At 38.4% G+C, this 22,556-nt stretch overlaps 1 protein-coding gene across 1 annotated transcript in view; it reads right to left on the bottom strand.

Annotated features, from left to right (window-relative positions):
* The window catches only part of gli2b (GLI family zinc finger 2b), a 92,754-nt gene that overhangs the window by 7,442 nt on the left and 62,756 nt on the right, over nt 1-22,556 (bottom strand). Inside the window, exons 4-11 of the mRNA XM_084101149.1 lie at nt 18,710-18,903; nt 15,521-15,694; nt 11,120-11,321; nt 9,620-9,806; nt 8,323-8,433; nt 4,952-5,086; nt 1,245-1,394; nt 203-367 (exon numbers count right to left, since the gene is read on the bottom strand). Coding sequence (XP_083957275.1) covers nt 203-367; nt 1,245-1,394; nt 4,952-5,086; nt 8,323-8,433; nt 9,620-9,806; nt 11,120-11,321; nt 15,521-15,694; nt 18,710-18,903 — 1,318 coding nt within the window. The remainder of the gene's footprint in view (nt 1-202; nt 368-1,244; nt 1,395-4,951; nt 5,087-8,322; nt 8,434-9,619; nt 9,807-11,119; nt 11,322-15,520; nt 15,695-18,709; nt 18,904-22,556) is intronic.

The raw sequence follows: 22,556 nt of genomic DNA, 5'->3' as shown, positions 1-22,556 counted from the left end.
AACAGCCAATATTCTAGTAATATGCATGCTAATAACCAACTAGTTCATAGAGAGAATTGGACCATATATATAATTTAGATTTGAAATGTGACCTGGTTACGATGACATTCACCCTCATATACATGTTTGAATGACAGTCAAGTAGAGAAATTGTGTGAATGATTATGACGGTGTGTATCTGAATGAAGGTGAGTGTCTTTACCTCGTTGGAGTGTGTGCGGTTCTGGTGTTTGGCTCGGTCCGAGGCGTTGGAGAAGGCCTTGTTGCAGCCTTCATGCTCACACACGTAGGGTTTCTCTCCGGTGTGTGAGCGCAGGTGAGTTTTCAGATTTTCCAGACGAGAGTACGCCTTTGAGCAGCCCTCGAACTGAAACACACACACACGCACACACACACATTACATTACTAGAGTTGTGCCAATTCAAATAATCTCCAGTGTTTGCTGACAGAAAGAAAAACCCATTGCAACATGATCATCATGTATCGTACATGCACAAACGCTGTTACTGATTTAATGCTAATCATCACATTTATATGAATGCATTTGGCAGATGCTTTTATCCAAAGCAGCTTGCATTGCATTCAAGGTATTTTTTATGAGTTCATGCACTGCACATCCTTGGAAAATAACCCATGACCTTGACGTTGCTGGTGTCATGCTCTTCTGTTGGGAATTATGCTTGATATAAAACCCTTTAACATGTTTATTTGCATATGTGTGCATACAGTTGTGCTTATTTGATTTACTTTTTAAGTATTTAAATGCAAGTTCTCTTAGATTTGTATCTGTATTTCGGGGACATTTGCAGTGTTTATTTTTTTTATATTTTTTTAAAGTCTACAAAAGCAAGTTTTCTAAGCTGTAGTTTTTATTTATTTATTTTTTATTATTTAAAATATATATTTATAAAGTACAAAAATTCATGTTTTAGGTTTTTATCTGTAGTTTGGGGAGATTTTTATTTGTAAAATATTTAAAATATTTTTTAAAGTATAAAAATCCAAATTCACTTAAATTTTGATCTGTAGATTTGAATTTTTGTATTTATTTATTTTTAAATATTTTTTTCTCAGCTTCTTGTAAACTTTTAAAGTATATATATTTTTTCTTTTAGGGCTTGGGTTAATCTGTACTATTCATAATAAATTGTTTTACATAAACAATAGAGGGTCTATGTTATGTCCTGTTATGGATGTCTATAGGTGTGTGTGTGTGTGCAGTAGTTTAATCACGTTTGACTCACAGTGCACTTGTGCGGTTTCTCCCCGGTGTGTCTGCGCATATGAACCACCAGCATGTACTGCGCTTTAAAGGGCTTCTGTTCGCGAGAGCACTCCTCCCAGCGGCACACGAACTCCTTCTTCTCCCCGTGGATGTGTTCGTTATTGATGTGCTGCGAACACACAAACACAACCATTCAGTTTCATTCTGCTGCAGGAATCTCGGGTCTCACCTCCCTTTGTAATGTCAGCGTTGTGTTTAAGGTCTAATTGGCCGTCCCGTACACACACACAAAAAATAAAAAACACGGCACAATTGGCGTCATTTGGACGCGAGGCTGCATCTATCAAGAGCTTGAGAAAATAAAGCAATTTGAGCTTCTGAGGAGCCCATTTGCCTATCCGCCAATTGAAGAGCAAAGCTATCCATCATGAGCGTCTGCGTTCTCTGCGTCTGTCAGACGGGAATAAGAAAATGTGATGGTGTGTGATTGTGAGAGAGTGTGTTTTTAAAAGTGTCTCTGGTGATGGACAAGAACCCTCAGATCTGAGTGAACCACAGATTTTCAATTACCAACAAACTCTCTGTGTACTCAAATGGCTTTTAAGGGATTCTTGGAAATGTACACTGAATTTGTTCTCTTCAAAATGCCTCAATGTGATTCATTAGAAATGCCGAGTGCCGGTGTCTGTGTTTCTCGAATGCTTGCAGGATCATTTCTCTTCTCTAACACTCACGTTTATATTCATTCTTGAAGCCTCGGTGTCAACTGGTCAAAACACTGAATCAACTGAACGTTCCAGTCTAAATGAATCACTCAAGAACGTAGCCTGAACTCCAGTTTGGCATTTTACAACACTTTTTTTTTTTTTTTGTAGTTAACTACATCTTAACTGCTAACAGTTAGACTCCAAAATAGAGTTCTTAAGAGTTTGCAAATGCTTTTTGAATCTGTGCATCTGAATCTCTGAATAGAATCGGTTCAATAAGAGTCGATTAACACTAAAACAACTCTCTGTTCTGTTTTTATCGTCCGCCTGAATCAATCAGGAATCAGAAACAATCCACACACATGTGATTCCTCCACAATGAGCTTCATTATGGCCACATCTGTAGACTTTCCATCGTGAAGTCCTACAGCAGCAACACTGAACTGCTCCAGATCACCGATAACACACACACACACACACACACACACACACACATACAGGCGCCCTCTGTTCCTCTTTAAGCCAATAATGAGCTGTTATCAGAGTGTGTATCGCTTGTGTAAACAGACAATCAAGAGTGTCATTCAGTGAAGATCTCATTCAGTGACTGAGCGGAGAGTGAGAGTGAATCAGTCCCTCTCCTCAGCGAGTGTGTGTGTGTGTGTGTGTGAGTGTGTGTTTCAGTGTGATGGACGGGCTCTTTTCTCTATGCTTCACTGCTTGGCTGGAATGCCACAGAAAGTTGTGTCACCCCACACAGGACAGAGTGCATGCTGGGATAGATCAGCCCGTCTCAGGAAAGCACATCAAAGCATCACAAAGAAACCAGTCGGTCGTGAAAACACACCATCCAAATTCCTTTGACCTATTTCACTCTCTAAAGGAGTGTGTAAGTAATGTTTGTGTATATAATAAAATATAATACAATACAATACAATATAATACATTGTAATAAATATAATATATATATATATTTGAGACACACAGATACAGACAGTTAATCTATGTGTGTACACAAATAAATAAAATAATATTAATAATATGACTACCAGACAAAAACTTTTAAAGTGCAGATATCTATCATTTAAATTATTTAATTTATTATACATTTATTACCTATTTGTTACCTATTTGTTTTCTTCTCTATATTGTTAACCTGTGGTATTCTAAACCTTCTCAGTTCCACATGAACAATTCGGATCATCTGGTGGGACAGATTTATGCTGTGCCCTTTGGGTCACAGGTCAAGAGGTCAGAGGTCAGTGATACCTTGTGCCACTCAGCTGCCCGGGCCAAAACTGAGTCAGTAAATTTATGTCTCCTCAGATGGGACGCCTATTATACACAAAAACATTTGTGCTTGTCTTTATAAAAAGTGGATGAATTGTGATTCTGCCTGTTGATTCTGCGTCTCTCCTTCACTGCTGGTATTCAGTGATTTCTTGACCCTGTTCCAAACGAGCACAGCTCTGAAACCTGTGTCCAACCCAGCCGTCTGTCAGACTATCCCATAACCACGCACGCACACACACACACACACACACACACACACACACACTAACCCGACCTCTAAACCTACCCATCACACACACACTAACCCGAGCCCTAAACCTACCCATCACACACACACACACACACACACACACACACACACACACACACACACACACACACACACACACACACTCACTAACCCGATCCCTAAACCTACCCATCACACACACACACACACACACACACACACACACACTAACCCGACCCCTAAACCTACCCATCACACACACACTAACCCGAGCCCTAAACCTACCCATCACACACACACACACACACACACACACACTAACCCGATCCCTAAACCTACCCATCACACACACACACACACACACACACTAACCCGACCCCTAAACCTACCCATCACACACACACTAACCCGAGCCCTAAACCTACCCATCACACACACACACACACACACACACACACTAACCCGACCCCTAAACCTACCCATCACACACACACTAACCCGAGCCCTAAACCTACCCATCACACACACACACACACACACTCACTAACCCGATCCCTAAACCTACCTATCACACACACACACACACACACACACTAACCCGACCCCTAAACCTACCCATCACACACATACTAACCCGAGCCCTAAACCTACCCATCACACACACACACACACACACACACACACACACACTAACCCGACCCCTAAACCTACCCATCACACACACACTAACCCGAGCCCTAAACCTACCCATCACACACACACACACACACTAACCCGACCCCTAAACCTACCCATCACACACACACTAACCCGAGCCCTAAACCTACCCATCACACACACACACTCACTAACCCGATCCCTAAACCTACCTATCACACACACACACACACACACTAACCCGACCCCTAAACCTACCCATCACACACACACACACACTCACTAACCCGACCCCTAAACCTACCCATGACACACACACACAGACACACACACTCACTAACCCGATCCCTAAACCTACCCATCACACACACACACACACACACACACACACACACTAACCCGACCCCTAAACCTACCCATCACACACACACACACACTCACTAACCCGACCCCTAAACCTACCCATCACACACACACACACACACACACACACACACTAACCCGACCCCTAAACCTACCCATCACACACACACACACACACTAACCCTACCTCTAAACCACACACACACACTAACCCGAGCCCTAAACCTACCCATCTCACACACACACACTCACTAACCCGACCCCTAAACCTACCCATCACATCACACACAACTTTCTGCATTTTACATTTTCAAAAAATATAATTTAGTATGTTTATTAACCCATTTCCCTCGTGGGGAACCGCTGGCTGGTCCCTCAGTGTAGGTGAGCTCAGGTTTCACTATCCTTGTGGGGACATTTTGGTGCAATATAAACCTGTACACTCTCTCACACACTCACACACACACACACACTTACATGCACCAGCTGTTCCTGCGTGTCGTACTCTTTGCTGCAGCGCTCCCAGTGGCAGTTGGTCTCGTACACCAGCTCAGCCTCATGCTTGCACTCGTCCAAGTCTTCCTTCAGGTCCAGTGCGCCGCCCAGGTGGTCCTGAGGAACAGAACGTGACGGCATAAACACTCTTTAGTGGATCGGCTTGTTAGCAAGAGAAAGCAAATGGGTCTCGTTCACTATTAATTGTGTGGAACATTCGTATTTATCAGCCTAATTCACAACACATGCATATGCACATTAATTTGTTCTTAATCTTAATGAATCTGGAGTATTCTAAATGAGCGATCGCATGCCTGATGATAGTAATATCCATCCCACACATCTCCATATAAGGGCTTTCCTGTACAGCTTTTAGTCACTCTCAGAAAACATATGCTCTCTTTTTTAAACAATTCATATCTATGCATAAAATTTCATTTTAACACGTTTAAGTGTTAACTTCATGTTTTGAATCAATTTTAGAAGTAAAATGATTGATGAATCATGATTTGTTTGTGAAATCATTTGTATGCAGATTTCACTATCCAGTGTTTGACGGTACATTAGATGAGAGCATGTTTTGGATGATTTTTTCCTTGTCATTGACACTGTCACATTTTTTAAAATCTAATTATGCAACATTTAAGCAAAATGTAAGACATTTTAAGCAATCTTACGCTGCTGCACATTTGCTTATCAGCTTCTCCAACACTTTCTTGTGTTGTACTATTCAGAACAACAACAGCACGAATGTGAGTGTGATGTTGTTCACTAAATATGAAGTTAATATATAATCAACAGACAAAACTTGGGCAGTTAGCTTGTTTTATAGTTTTTTTCTTATGCAAGAACCAATGAGGTTCATTCTCGTGTTACGCATCACGTTTGAGCTTCAGCAAGAACCAATGAGGTTCATTCTCGTGTTACGCATCACGTTTGAGCTTCAGCAAGAACCAATGAGGTTCGTTCTGGTGTTACGCATCACGTTTGAGCTTCAGCAAGAACCAATGAGGTTCGTTCTCGTGTTACGCATCACGTTTGAGCTTCAGCAAGAACCAATGAGGTTCAGTCTCGTGTTACGCATCACGTTTGAGCTTCAGCAAGAACCAATGAGGTTCATTCTCGTGTTACGCAGCACGTTTGAGCTTCAGCAAGAACCAATGAGGTTCATTCTCGTGTTACGCAGCACGTTTGAGCTTCAGCAAGAACCAATGAGGTTCAGTCTCGTGTTACGCATCACGTTTGAGCTTCAGCAAGAACCAATGAGGTTCGTTCTGGTGTTACGCATCACGTTTGAGCTTCAGCAAGAACCAATGAGGTTCATTCTCGTGTTACGCATCACGTTTGAGCTTCAGCAAGAACCAATGAGGTTCATTCTCGTGTTACGCATCACGTTTGAGCTTCAGCAAGAACCAATGAGGTTCGTTCTGGTGTTACGCATCACGTTTGAGCTTCAGCAAGAACCAATGAGGTTCATTCTCGTGTTACGCATCACGTTTGAGCTTCAGCAAGAACCAATGAGGTTCATTCTAGTGTTACGCATCACGTTTGAGCTTCAGCAAGAACCAATGAGGTTCGTTCTCGTGTTACGCATCACGTTTGAGCTTCAGAAAGGTTTGTTCTCGTGCGTCAAGCAGGTTCGGTTGAGCTTCTGTTTATGTCCACTTAATGTTTAAATGTGAATAAAAGCCTAAATTCAATCTGTTCATCATATAAAGCCATCGAGTCTCTTCAGAATATTTAGACTAAACCGCTCAATTCAAATGGATTAGTTTTACAATCTCTTTATGAACTTTTTGAAGCTTTAAAGTGGTAGTTGCGTAGACTGTCAATGGAGAGACAGACATCTCTCAGATTTCATTACAAAGATCTTCATTAGTGTTCCGAAGACGAACAAAAACCTTATGGGAACGACATGAGGGTGAGTAATTAATAAAAGAATTTTCATTTTAGGGTGAACTAACCCTTTAATACCACGACTTAAACCCAACAAAATATCAACGTCAGCTGTCGTCACTATTCCACGTCAATTTGACATTGGCATTGCACCTATATTAAACCAAACATCAATGTCTTAACATTGGCCCATTGGACAGACAAATGCTATTGTGCTCTATAACAGCACTCCCTCAACGCTGATATATTATTTACTCGGCCAGAATGGTAGTATGAAGACGAAACATTAATTGTGCGCTTGTAGAGACACGTGTGTGGTGTTAAGAGCGATCGGACCGTGCTCTGCTGTGGGTAGCGGAGACGCTCACACACTCACACACACACACACAGCATGCTGACTGCAGCATGTTTATCTCTGCCCTGTGAGCTATCTTCATCAATTCTGCTGGCCCCAAGACGACGGCAGCCGCCTTATTCCCCATGCATCAAGAGCCAACCTGCCTCACCGCCAAGAGCAGCCGCAGATTTGTCAAAAGATGAGCAGCGCGAAGGAGAAAGAGAGAGAGAAAAAACTCTCAGGTGACAATAACGGCCGGCCAATATTTCATTAAAATGAAGTGCTCTGGCACAGTTTACACGGCGCGGCGAGTGAGCGAGCCAACGCGTGTAAAGCTCTTATCAGCTGGAGTTTTTCTCGCGCGGTGCGTGTGAAGAAGCGGGTCAGGGGACCGCGGGGCTCCCGAGGGCCTCATGGCCTGTCATTGATCAGTACAAAGCATTTCAGAGAGAAAAATCCACAGTTTTTTCAGCATAACAGGACGAACTGTTTCATCGTCTGTTGTTTCTTTGCGTTTTCCGTCAAGTTCTGTTCCATAACCTTGTGAGCGGCATCATAGATGATCTCAAGCCAGATATGTGTATTTCACAGAGAAAGCAATCCCAGAATGCATTGCTTCGGCCTTAGAAAGGAAATCTAATATGGAGTCATGAGATGCTGATTTGATGTAAAATGATGAAAAATATTATTATTATATTATTATTTGTGTAGCACCTTTTATACATAAAAAAAATTATGTATAAGGTGCCATACAATAATAATAATAATAATAAATGAATGTAATACAATATATTTATTATATTGATTTATTTATATTAATATTAGCACACTAATATAATACATTATATTTTATATTAATACTAGAATATAATATAATATTAAATTTGCAGTGATTATTTAAAATATATTTTTTCATATTTATATTATATATTAATATAATAAAATCTATTTTCTTTTTTATTGTGTCAAATCTCCACAATATTAGTGTGTGGACCTTCACTTGAGGTGTGTGTCGTGTGGAGCTTCCGCCTGTGTAGAGCTTCAGATCGCTTACTAATGAGGTTACATTTCATTTAAGATGTTGACTTAGAAGTGAGCACACTAGGTTGTGGTCCCTTACCGGAGAGCATGGCGACACAGGTCGCGGCCCGTCCAACTCTGTCTTGACCTTTGACCTCTTGTGGTTTAGGGGGTTTACCGTGCTGCTGACTGCAGAGTCTCCATTTGTGTTCTAAAGAAAGATGGAAGGAGAGAAAGAAAAGAAGTCAGCATCGAGACAGTAGACGACTGAGTGCATGTGATGTGAACGCAGTGTTTAGCAAGGCTCTCCACGACCCAGAATGCTGTGCGGTCTGGATCTGCTGTGTTTCTGCTTGCCTGAACGTGACACAGAGAAACTGCTTCTGATCAAAAGGACGGCTAATGTGTGTGTAGCTCTAATAATGATAATCAGGCTCTTTTCATTCATTTTTAAATAAAAATGTACAATGAAATAATTATTGATGAATTTATTCCAAAATACAAGAATACTAATAGTTTATTATTATTATGGTTATAACAACACTACAATAAAATATAATCATTTCTTGAAAAATATTTGTTATTATTAATGCATCTATTTATGTTATTACTGTTGTTTGTATGCCACCATAATACATATATTATTCTGATGCATGTGCTATACAGATACTACAACTACTACTAATGCTAAATATTATTATAAATATATTACAATGAAATATAATCATAGTTTTATTATTATTATTAATTGTGTTGAACCATTTATTGATAAATTATTCTATATATAAAAGGTGCTATACAAATAATAATAATAATAATAATAATAATAATAGGTCTATAAATAAAAGTTATATAAATGTAATATATAACAATTGACTGTAAAATAATGTATTATTATTAATATTATTGTATGGCACAATTTATAGATAAAATATTTGTACATGTAAAAGGTGCTTGTACAAATAATAACAATATTAATAATTGCTATTAATAGTAGCACTAGTACTATAAATAATATTACAATACAATATTTTAACATATTATTATTATTATTTGTATAGCAAAAATGTATTATGTGTAAAAGGTGCCATATAGTTTTAATAATAACAATAGCAATAATAATAATAATAATTATTATTATTTTATTAATAGTAATAATAGTACTATAAACAATATTATAATAAAATATTAGTTTTTAATGTATTATTATTATTTGAATAGATAAATATATATATATATATAAATGGTTCCCTGCAAATACAATAATATAATAATAATAATTTGTATGCACTTTTTATACTTAAATATTGATAAAAAGCATTCTAATAAACAAAATAAAAGGAGACTGGTAAAACTGAGTGTGGTTGTGTTGGTGTGTCAGTGGTCAGGTGTGTTACCTTCGTGTCGATGTCACTGGCGGTGTGTGTGGGCAGGGTGGAGAGGCTCAGTGGGATTCTGCTGGAGAACGCGGGTGACGACTGTATGAGCGGTGGAGTGTGTCCGAACGCACTGAGGCTTCGCTGCTGGGACAACAGCTGCTGATACGCCACCGGATTAATGGAGTGTGGGAACGGGAACGAAGGGCTGGAACAGAGGAGGAAGAGATGAGCATGTGCTGTATGTGCAAACGACACAATCATCTCTGACTGTCACGAGATGTCACGAGAAATATCTTCAGGAGACTTTTAATAGAACAATCGAAAAAAACAAGGAAATCCCACACACTATCAATACTTGCAAATGAGTATAAAAATTATATTATCAACGTTTCGGTCTGATTCGGTCTCAAGACCGAAACGTTGAGACCAAATGAGACCGAAACGTTGCTAATAAAAAATGTATACTCGTTTGCAAGTGTTTATACTGTGCGGAATTTCCTTGTTTTTTTCCCAATTTTTGACCTGACTCAATTGGTATTTTCGATGGTGATTGCTTAATAATACAACAATCCAAACAATAAACAGGCGAATCAACAAGGAGAAAAATTCCACATACCCATAATGTTAACTAAAGCTTGAACAGAAACTGAGGGCTTCTATACATGCAAAACAAGGGGAGCTAACGAGACTGATTAACGACACACAGCTGAACCGTATCAACTAATGAAGACGTGATGCTGTCCTGCTCCACTTCACAGACACTGAGGCCACATTTACACATAGCCGGGTATTTAGAGAAACGAATACCCCCCCCCCCCCCATCATAACTAAGCCAAACCTATGGGCGGCAGTGTAGGGAGAAGGATAAAGCCACGCAAGCCAATCAGAATCCTCAGAATCGACAACAACGAATAACACGAGCGACTTCCTAGGGCGCTCACATGACGTTAAGCATTTTCTGGCGCATGATGTGACGTTTGAGAACCTAAAACCCCGTTTCTCCCAGTTGACACGGTAACACATAACCGGCATTATCAGAAATCTACACTTTGGCCGGAGTTTTTTGAAATAATCGTTTTCTGTGATAAAAACGGGGTTTTCGTGTAAATGAGAGGCCAAACCGCAGGGAAATATCTGCGTCTTCCCTTCGTGTAAACAGGGCCTTAGTGAAAGGAGGATTTCAGAATGACGGGACACTCGTTTATATGACACTTTATTCAACAGGAAGAACAGCTCGCTCCCGTATCATACGTCATTATGCTATTTCAAAGTCATTGCACATGCGCAGTCCTTTCAGTTTCGGTTTTCAATCTGATCAAGTGTTTACATGTTCTCTCGAACGGATTAGAAAAGGAATAAACCGCCCCTTTCAATCCGATCAAAATTTCATTCGGATCGAGCTCAATCGGATCGATTAAGGTGTTTACATGAAGGCTTTTTGAGCCGTCAATCCGATTAGTAACGGATTATTTGTTTGCATGTAAACGTAGCCACTGAGAGATTAAATCCAGTCAGTACCTGATTCCTCCGACAGACAGGTGTCCATAGGAGCTGCTGGCGGCCGAACTGGAGCGGGAGTTGTTGATGTAGGCCACCAGAGAGTTGGGTGATGTTCGGATCATGGTCTGCAGGTCGATGCTGGCGTCCGAGAGCGGAGAGATGGATAACGCTCGCTTTCGACTCAACCGGGGCGTCAGACGAGGGCTGGGAAACCGTGACACTGTGGAACATGCAAACACGTAACGTTAAAGCATGCAGTCAAACCTGTATTCTTTACACAAGTTTATTGTGCAATTCATCAATGCAAATTATTCCAAATCTTTATGTGACAATGTCAGAAATGCACAAAATTTGGCACACATGTACACCAGGGCAGTCTGAGTGCACGCACCAAATTTAAGCCATTTCCACCAATAGTTGGCGCTATAACTAAAAAGAATCTTATAACTGTGATGAAGTTTACCCCAAAATGTACCTCAAAAACACCCATATGGCTTTATGCTGAAAGTTGCCAGCTGTTCCACATCTGTTTGGAGCTTATGATTGCTGCTAATTGCAATATTTTTGATGCTCCAATGCTTATAAAGTTTCTGTACACTCGGGTACTTTGGGTTAATTGTGACTAAATGGCTTATAGCCGAGGAAAATGGTCTGTAGTTTTGATACATGCATCTGAGAGCGGAGAGATGGACAGTGTAAAATTCTGTCATTTTTAGTAAAATTAATGTTACTTTCTTAATAAATGTTTATTGCGCAATTCATCAGTGCACATCATATAATTATAATATATTTTTTTATCCATCCGGATTTTAAATCCAGTTAAAATCCATAATTCTGAATAGCATAGAAACTGTCCAGTCATTCAGCAGATACTCCCAGCATGACACCAGCAAAACACCAGTTCAAGTGATCAATACTTCAGTTTGATTCTCTCTCTCTCGCTCAGGAGAATCTCAGTGTGTCATTTCCAGTTTCGTTCACTGCTGAGCTATTTTAGGAACCTCACAAGCGTGTGTGCGTGTGTGTGTGTGAGTATGGAGTACGACTGCATGATCGATGCTCTCACACACCCTCTGCGACACGCGCCTCTGCAGGATAGAGCCGAACCCCATCAATAAGTGCTCAAGATTGATTTCTGGCCGTGGAAAACAGAATATACTGTACTTGGATAACGTGACTTCACTGGGAAACCGGCTTCACTCCAGTATTACAACAAACTTTATGCAAAAAATAAATAAAAAAATTGCCATCAATCTTGGCATAATATCCGTTTCCCTCTGTATCTTTGCAAATGACTATTTTGAGCACAGTCGTCCTTTTTTACTCTTAAAATGATCTTAAAGTTCATTAACGCATGATTGTCTAATTGATCAAAAATAAAGTACCAATAAAATGAAGCAATATTGAAAAAATATTTGTAAAAAAAATATTTTTAAATTCTTATTAAAAAATGTTTATATTTAAAATATTATATAAAATTATATTTAGATTTTATACTAAAATTATTATTATTTCTTTTTTTTCAATATTTAAAATGTATAAAAATATTTAACATATTACTTTAAATAAAATATTATTTTAAAGAAATATTTTTGTTATAAATATTTATGTAAATATTTTGTTTGTTGTAATATGTTTTGGTCATATTGTATGTAAAAAAAAAAAATACAAAGAAGAAAAATCAATTCAAAGTATTCTGAAAATTAGTTTAAAGTGATTTATTGTGTTAAAGGCTGAAAAGGAGTAGTGAAAAAATATCGTTCCCATCTCAAACTCAGCGTGACCTCATTTTGATTTGATTTGGGATAATTAATCCTTCCCAATAAATTACCGTAATTACCCAGATAACAATCAAACGATTGCAGACTTGACTTTGTTTAATGTAGGTAATTTACAGAACCGATTCTGGCTCAAAAAGAAATGTGTGTGAATAATAAGTGTATGTTTGTGCGTCAGTGGCTCATGATTGTCTTGGTAACATCAACAGGAATTCAAAAGACTTTCATTTAATATTTCTGCGCCATTAAACCGGATGCTTTATCATTAAGGTAGTGATAACTTGTGTAGAGTATGTTTCAGACCTAAGACGCTCTGAGCAGTTTGCTATTTCAGTGGAGAGTTACTGAGACAACTGCAGCTAACTCAACAGGTGCTAAGCATTAGACCCTGTGTGTGCGCGTGTGTGTGTATCCAGAGACTCTGGCAACCGGACGTCCATAATGATTTCATCACGAGCAGCGCCAACACAAGCAGGATTACACAAATCATTTATTTGTGTGTGTGTGTGTGTGGACGTGTTCCCTACAGACCACAGCGCTAATAAATAATCCCTCAGCTTTGTTGCAGTGAGGGTCATTACTCTTAGCATGAGCTAATGGTTTGCTGTCATGTTCAGGCGTTCGTTGGAGCTCCTAACACATCTTTAGTGCTAAGAGCCGCCTCAGGACCCAAATCCAGAGAGAACTGATGCTAAACATACAGTACAAAAGACAAAGAAAAACAAACCTAAAACTCACAACGTCAATGTCTTACAGGAATCTTTTGGAGCTCCTGATCTATGACTGAAACCAGACGTTGGGCCTGTGTGCGTCTGCAGATTTAAACTTAAACTGAATTTGCATGGTCTTAGTGGCCTTACAAAGAGGCCATGATCTTACGCCTTCACCTCAGCGGAAATGAGTTTATTAACATGATCTCGCCACCCCTCAGAGGACAGAGCTTAAAATTATGTCATAAAATTATGTTTTGATGCCATGCACTGTTTGTGTTTGCATGTAACTAAATTCATATGAACAAATATGGCTTATTGGGTGTGACAATGTCAGAACTTCACAAAATTTGGTACACATGTACACCAGGACAATCTGAGAAAACACACCAAATTTCAGCAGTTTCCACCAATAGGTGGCGCTATAACAAAAAACCCCGTCAAAACTGTGATCACGTTTGCAGCGAAATTTACCCCAAAAACAAGTCTACACGCAACATCCATATGACTTTATGCTAAATGTTGGCAATTGTGGTCATTTTCTCTACGTTTCCAATATGTTTGGAGTTAATGATTGCTACTAACTGCAACATTTGGCTGGTCCATTGCTTATAGAGTTACTGTACCTCTGGGTATTTCGGGTTAATCGTGACTAAACGGCATATAGCCAAAGAAAATGTGTTTTTAAACTCTGAAGTTGTCTTTACAACTTTCTAACTGGCTTTGCTTGACTTATCATATCTCTCATTCTCTTTCTATCTGTCTTTGTAACTGACTCACGCTGTTTCCCGTCAGAGCGTGGGACACGCTCCACTGTCAGCATCTAAACACATCTGTGTAAAAGCTGTCGGGAAGCATCAGCGGCTCCGGACGGGACACAGATCAAAGCCAGACGGGGTTAGCTCAGCTAAATGAGCTATTCATTCATGTTGCTTTAGCAAAGCCCGAGATCTGTGCACACACACACACCCCCGATACGCCATGCTAAAGAGGGAGAGCGAACGGAGAGTGTTTGTTTTTCAACTATGATTGTTTGAAGGAGACGCAAGAGCAAATGTTTGCTCTATAGAGAGGAAGAGGCCTACTGTATATCACCATGTGTTTGTTTGAAATAACACCTCGTGTCTCTCTGGAGCATTACTCACATTAGTCTCGTCATGGTATTTTTCCTCTGACTGATTCGGAGAATGTGTTAAATACAGATGAGAAAGTCAAATAAACGCGACATAATCCATCTGTTAATCATGTGATGCTTCAGTTACTCTGATTCACATCCACAGAAATTCCAAAAGCAATAAATCAATAATTATGATAGCTTGACAAATGTTCTTTTCAAAACCCCTAAGTAACCAGGCGTAAAGTGATGAGTTCAGTCCACCCACACTGAACATGAAACTGCTGCATAATAACATACATTCAGAACATATCTGTTGTTTAATGTATAGTTAATGTATAGTTAAGGAGCCAGATTTTGGACCAATGAGATGTTACAGTGGGCGGAGCGAGTCAATCAACTAAATGCCCTGTTGCTAATCACTTGGTTAGTTAAGGCGTAAAACTCAGTTTATTTTGATGAACTTCAAGCTTCACCATCATTGACTTTAACAGCTAATTTGACTAAACGAGCAGTTATGGATCATTTGGATCGCTCCATTGTCCTGACCTATGAAGCGCTGGATGACAGAACGGAGAAAGAACATAAACATCACCAGTGTGAAGCTTCCCGCCAGTGTTTAGAGTGTCGGCTGCGAGCGGATGCTGAACACGAGGGAGTTTATTTATTTTACTGTCTGCTGGTGTAAGAATCGAAGAGAAATGTGTGTTTATAAAGTCCTTTGAAGCCACACATAAGTATTACCCTGGATTTAAATGTGAAACAAATATTATGTTTAAATTCTAAACACGGTTAAACAGATATGGCTGTAACTCACCGTCGACCGGGGTGAAGTATTCGGGCAGATGAGCCGCCCCAGCTCCCTGCATCAGTAACTCCCCGTACGGGTTCCTGTGGCCCGTCATCAGGTGGTAATAGTCGGCTGGGGAGGCGCCGGGGGGCGGAGGGGGCAGACCGAACAACCCTCGTTCCTTCAGGTGCTCGTGAGCCACTGCCAGAGAGAAGAGGCAGTTAAAAGAGTCATATATTCACGGTTATATCATATCATGATTACCACACCTCTGAGCTCATTAGCATACGACCTGCCCACATTTGCATTACATCATGATGAAAAAAGAGTGTGAACTATATGTTGAATTCGCTTTTATTTTTATATTTTCAGTTTAATTATTTTTTTTGTGTGTGATTTTTTGCCTTTATTGTGATAGGATAGTATAGAGTGGACAGGAAGCAAGGTGGGAGAGAGACGGGGGACGGAATCGGGAAAGGTCCACGAGCCGGGACTCGAACTCGGGTCACCTGAAGCGCAACGGCACGCTGCCCACGAGGCTATCGGTGCCGACATTTTCAGTTTTAATTTTGACAGTTTTTTGTAATTTTGCATGTTTTTTGCCATTTTTATTAATTTTTGTTTTAAAAAAATATTCCTTTCTTGCTTTTTAGATTTAGTAATTTTAGAACCTCAATATAAACACATTATATTTCAGTTAGTTGCTAAGACAACATTTCAAATTTTCGTTTACATACACTTTTCATCTAATATTTATATTTTCAGCTTCATTTCAATTAACAAAAATGTTTTTTAATAGCTTTAGTTAACAATAGAGTGCGTTAGTCCCCGCCCCCTTTTTCAGCACCGCTGGTTCCGGAAGTATTTTTTCCATTAATTTTTTTCAATAGGGATTTCAAAAATCTTTGTTAAAGCATTATAAGCCATGAACAAAGCCAATCAGCTATAAGGCGAATCACAACACTACAAACTTTGATTTAAAGCAAAAAAGGTTTTAAAATCAGACAAAAATACAAAGATAAAGACTTAACAGCTTTAGTGAGGTATACAACTACAATCCCATGAAGCATTGTGAACAGCATAATCACATTAAAAACAATGGAGAAATATACAAATACTCATTTAAAAATGTTGATTATATATCTAAAAATATATATTTTGATATATGTTTATTGCAAAATATGCAATATATATATATATATATATATATATATATATATATATATATATATATATATATATTTAGAGAGCATACAGGTTTGTGTGCTGGCGGCTTCAACAGAAGTGAATACCTTCGATTACCTCATAACTCACAGTAAAGCTGTCTTTAAAGGTTTATACGTTTCCCTACGGAGAAAATGAATGGACTTTTTACTTCCGGAGCCCGACTATAACAACAATACTATAACAATATAACAATACTGACGTATAGTGGTTAGCCAATCAGAGCAGAATTAAATTTGCATATAAATATATGTAAATATACGGTGGAAAATGAAGATGCAATAAACCTTAACTAACATTATAAGTACAGCTTTACTAGCTTTACAGACGGGAGGTCAAGGGATCTACAGTAAGAAGAGAGTTGACATCTGCACCTAGTAAACTTCTTTTAAAAGTGTCAGCATCAATCAGAGAGTGAGTTTAACATGTTTAAAGCTCAAGTCGTTTGGTTCAAGAATAGATTAGGACAGAAATATGTTGTGGAAACGCAGACGTGAATGCTGGTCAATGCATTGCAAGCTTGAATTGTGATTAAACAGACAACAAAACCATCCCTCATTAAAACACGACAAAAAAAAATATATGTATCTGTCTCTCCTTTAATATAGAAATAAATCTCTGCCAATGAACACAATCAAAAAGTGTCTTGGATTCTATTCCAAAGCCTTTAATGTCTATATATTCTTCCAACTTGAAAAATAAATACGGCCTTAAACCACAAGCCAACACTAACGCCAGGCCTGTGTTTGAGCGCTGAGGTCTGAAACGGGTCTGGAAACCATTCAAGGCCACATCTACCCATCCACACTCGCTTCGGCTCAAATAGCCCCATTTCTCTTTCTCGCCGCTCTTTTATGCCTTTATCGCTGTTGGGATCTCCTGCGTGCTGCTTATTTAAGTTTAAAGGTGCAAACACATTACTGCTGACAGACTGTGAAGCGTGATTTATATGTCACTCGATCGGCTCGCCGCGACCTGTAATTGTAATTCAGCTCTGAAGAAAGAGGTCTGTCGTCGGGTTCGGCCCAACATTGGGGAATTCTGCCTTGTCGTTTTTCTCGTGTTAATTTCCAGAACGTCCCCCGAAGGGCAAATCGCAGGATGGGGAAAGTTTCACATGTTTGACCATTTGCATGTGGCCAAACCCAAATATACACACATCCCTCAGAGATGATTGTGAGCAGCATTCAAAACGGTAATAATTAAAACTGAAGTTTTGAAATGCTGAGTTTGCAAACCCTGTGTTGAGGCTCAAATAACGCAGATCTGTTTCAGAGTAACTACACCAACCCTGCCATGTGAAGTAAGATTGCTGAGTGTTAGTATTGATCAGCAGCCAGAATTGGGGAGTAACTAACTCAAATTATTATAGAAATGATTAAAAACGAGATAATGTACAGTCAGGCGGTCATTAATCACAAAATAAACCCAAAAATGTTGGGGTTGTTTTTGAAAGAAGTCTGTTCTGCTCATAGAAGATGTGTTTATTTGATCAAAAATACAGGGAAAAATGTAATATATTATTATTATTGTTTTCTATGTGTATATATAGTAAAATGTAATTTATTCCTGTGATCAAAGCTGAATTTTCAGCATCATTACTCCAGTCTTCAGTGTCACATGATCCTTCAGAAATCATTCTGATATGATGATTTGATGCTCTGATTATTATCAGTGTTGAAAATAGCTTCAAATTTTTGTTTTTAAGGATGAATAGAGAAAAAGTTCAACAGAACAGTATTTATTTGAAATAGTAATTGATTACTTTTTTGATCATTTTAATACAATAATTAATTTCTCAACTGACCCCAAACCTTTACGTCTGTGACTGCAGAAATAAATTGCAAATAAAGAAATGAAAATTGCACATGAAAAAAAATGTAATTCCAAAGGGTAACGAAACTAAAAGGGTAATTCCACTGTTTACTCATGCATTTAAATGTATGTTAAATACAAGTTTTAGTTTGAGTGCGTGTGTTTTGCCCTCCTCACCGTCAGCAGGGCTCAGTCCTCGGGCCGCTGAGATCATGGAGAGTGTGGGACTGGCGTGTGCCGAGCGCAGGTAATGCTCCATGTGTGGAGACACGTATGAGTGAGGAGGGAGGAAGGACTCGCCGGCGCCCCCTGGAGACAGTCGGATCAGAGAGATGTCGGAGATCACCGGGCTGCCCGCTAACCCTGGAGGCCTGGAGAGAGAAACACGGCTTTTAAAGAGACCATTAACAGCAAAGACAATCACAGATAATCACTGTTTCTCGGCACTTTCCCTCAAATGATGGTCAAAAGAAACTGTCACAAACTCCTCTTCTTTTGTGCAAAATGGTTAGAGTTCCACAATTTTGGGGGAAAAATTGCGATTTTTCTGATACAATATTGTGATTATGATTTAAAATGCGATTTAATAAATTGCAGGTTTGCTGTGCTTGTTTGTAGGGCTGCACAATTTGGTCAAAATTTTGTGATTATCTATCAATAAAATAAAATAATACTAATACTAATGAATACTATTATTATTGCTGTAATAGTTTAATTGTATAGTATGTGTATGTTAATGTAACTGTGTAGTATAGTGAATACTATAGTATAAAATCATATAAAAATGACTAAAAACAAGAAATATTACCAGAAATATTTCACAGTAAAAATTTATATTTAAGAAAAATATAGTAATATAAATTTACATTACAACTGTGCAATTACAATACTAATATTTATGATGATATTGTTATTATTATTACTAAATAAACAAAAATGACAAAAAACTAAAGAAATATTACTATAAATATTTCACAGTAAAATAAAAAATAGTATTTAACAAAAAAATTTATAACAAAATATGTTTTACATTACAACTGTAAAATCACAGTACTAATTATTATGATTATTACTAAATAAAAATATACAATTACTAAATAAAAGCAAAATAAGAAATACTACTAATGTAATAAATTTTCACTGTAAAATAAAAAAATTACATTACAATTGTAAAATTACAATACTAATGTTTATGTTATTATTTTTATTACTTAATAAACATAGAAATATTACTAAAAACAAAATAAGAAACATAACTAGAAATATTTCGCAGTAAAAAAAAAGAGTATTTAAAGAGTATTTTGTAAAATGAACTCTAAAATTACAATACTAATATTTAAGGCTTATTTTCTTCATTTTGAAACATCATCAAAACATCAATTATTTTTTAACCCTTAAAGCTCTTCTTCTGTTGATACGCACTTCTCATAACAAGGTTGGGAAGATGGTTGGCACATGTTGTGCTTTCAAACGCACGTATCGTTTCCAATAGCCATATCTCGATTCTGGTTTTACTCCGTTTAACCGTACAGGGGTGTGTTTCCCAAACAACGCCGTAACTCGCTGCTTCACTACTATAGTACGATGCATCGTTGAAGAAATCAACTAGTCGCGACTGTTTCCCGAAACCGTACTGTCGTCAAAGTGGTCGTTCAACCACGTTAGTTAATGACGTCACGCACGTGGTGGAGTAATAACTACTTTTAATGAAACTGTTTGAGATCGCATTAACGCTAGATGTTTTGCTATAAATTACAGACATGCATCTGAGGACTATTTCTCATTTTCTCAATTATTTTGCTTTATTTCCAGATTCAATCATAGACTCGTTCTTACTCACTAGAGCTCGTTCACACATGTGCACTCTTCAGAAACGACGCTTTAAATCTCAAACTCAAAGACGTAAATGACATTTGTATGTATTCTAAATAAAAGACACAGGTTGTACTGAATGTCATCTTGCTTATTTTGCTCAAGATGAGGATTTATTGAGTCCACATGTCATGCAATCTAGAAACTCTTCTTCTAACCACAGGTCGAGATCTGTCGTTCAAACACACAACTCTGCGATGCTGTTTGCGAATGTTCGTTGGATCGATGGTTTCGGGAAACACCGTCTCGTTGAACTGCTGATAATGACGGAACTTGCGACCATAGTTGGTTAACGATGCTTTCGGGAAACACACCCCAGCCCGAGTTGGCAAACATTCGCTGGAGAACCGTGAACCTTCAAGATCATTTACAGGCGTTTGCTGAATCCCCCCTCCTGTATTCTCAGCCGCTCTTTAAAACTGGTGTGTTTGTCCCTGTCAAGCACCTTGACAGCAGTCTGAAAACATTGTAGACACACTGATCAAACGATTCAATGTTTGACACGAGTCCCTCGTTCATGGGTTTCATAGTTATGAAAGTTTGCCATAACTAATATTTGTGAGGTTTGGCGCTGGGCTCAGAGAGGCATTAGTGCGTGAGCTCGTCTGAGGTGTGATGGGAAAAACGCCAAACTCTCTAACACAAACCAGACCGCTCTCAATCTACGGCTGCCCTTTCATTTCCCCTCTTTTCCATCCCTCCATCAAGGAAACGTCTGCGCTGTAGTTAAGGATCATTTTTCTTGTTTTATTCGTCAGCCACATTTCTCTCGAGACTTTCTGATGATTCCCAGACGGGAGAATGAAGCGGTGGGACATGAGTTTTGTTGAAAAGTCCCACTCAATTTCGACCTCACTGTAAAAATATATATATATTTTGTTTAAACTTAAAAAAGTTCATGCAATTTTAAGTTTAGTCAACTTGAAATATGAAGTTGCACTGTGACTTTTTTTTTTACGGTGTGCCTCAGGATGACAATGACATTAAAAAAGTCAGATCACAGAGTTTGTTTATATGTACATGTATATAAAAAAATTTGAGTTAATACATTGAAGGACATTGATTTAATAAATGGAAACTCACATTTTTATGTTATCTGATCCACATTAATTATCTAAGTTGATTTGACAAAAGAAAAAAAGTTGTGATAAATCATGAAAATATTTTTTTTTGTATAATGTATAATTTTGTATAATTTAATATAAGTGTATAATGTTACAAAATTAATTTCTCACAGATCAGAAATGTTCATTTTGCGATTTCTGTTGTTTGATTAAAGACTTTGCACGTATTCTCTATTTAATCTCATTGGTGTCTATAGGAGAAACTAATGAGGTATTTTTCTTTCCTATGCATTTTTAAACCTAATTAAATCGCTCCATCTGGCAATATCTGATTAGCAAATTACTGATGTTTTCCACCCAGTTTTAATGACATGAGAAAAAAAAATACAGCTAAACATGTGAAATTATGGTTTTGATTGTTTCTCCATGATGCAACAGAGCAAACGAAGCGGTAAGATCATCTCATTTAAATATTGTGAGCACAATATAAGTCGTTCTTCTCAAGATAAGGCTGAAAAAACAAAAACAACGAGCATGTATCATGCATACTTAATAACGGCCTCTCTCTTTGGAGATCAGATGGACTATATGTAAAACATTCTCAGTTTCAAACAAAAAGAGAGCACACAGCCCGGGCGGCACTTAAATAAGTAATGTAATATTCAGATTTAAAATGCTTAGCCTGTGGAGTGATTCTCATTTTCATAGCAAGAACAACACTGAAGCATGGCCTACTCCGCACCAGGGGATTGTGGGAGCTCGCAAGCTGCCTCTTTCACACCTAAACCCTCCTGAAGAGACAGACGCTCTCCGAGTCGGGGCTCAAGGCTCCCAGAATGCATCGGGGTAACGCCCGTGATGGACGATCGAGCCAGAATGCAGTAAATCTCAGCGGCCAAACGCTGCGGGATCCAACGGGACACTCAAAGTCCTTGGCTGAACCCGAAATCAGTCATTCGATCGGGATCAGGGGGGAATTTTATCACTAATGTAAATACTGTGACAGGAGCAAATGGAGTAGACTATTTATATATATATATATATGTAGAGAGAGAGAGTATTATATAAAGTATTTATAAAGTATTTTA

Source organism: Abramis brama (assembly GCF_963993115.1).
Source record: "Abramis brama genome assembly, chromosome: 23".
Lineage (NCBI taxonomy): Eukaryota > Metazoa > Chordata > Actinopteri > Cypriniformes > Leuciscidae > Abramis > Abramis brama.
This window is presented reverse-complemented; position numbering and strand designations above follow the sequence as displayed.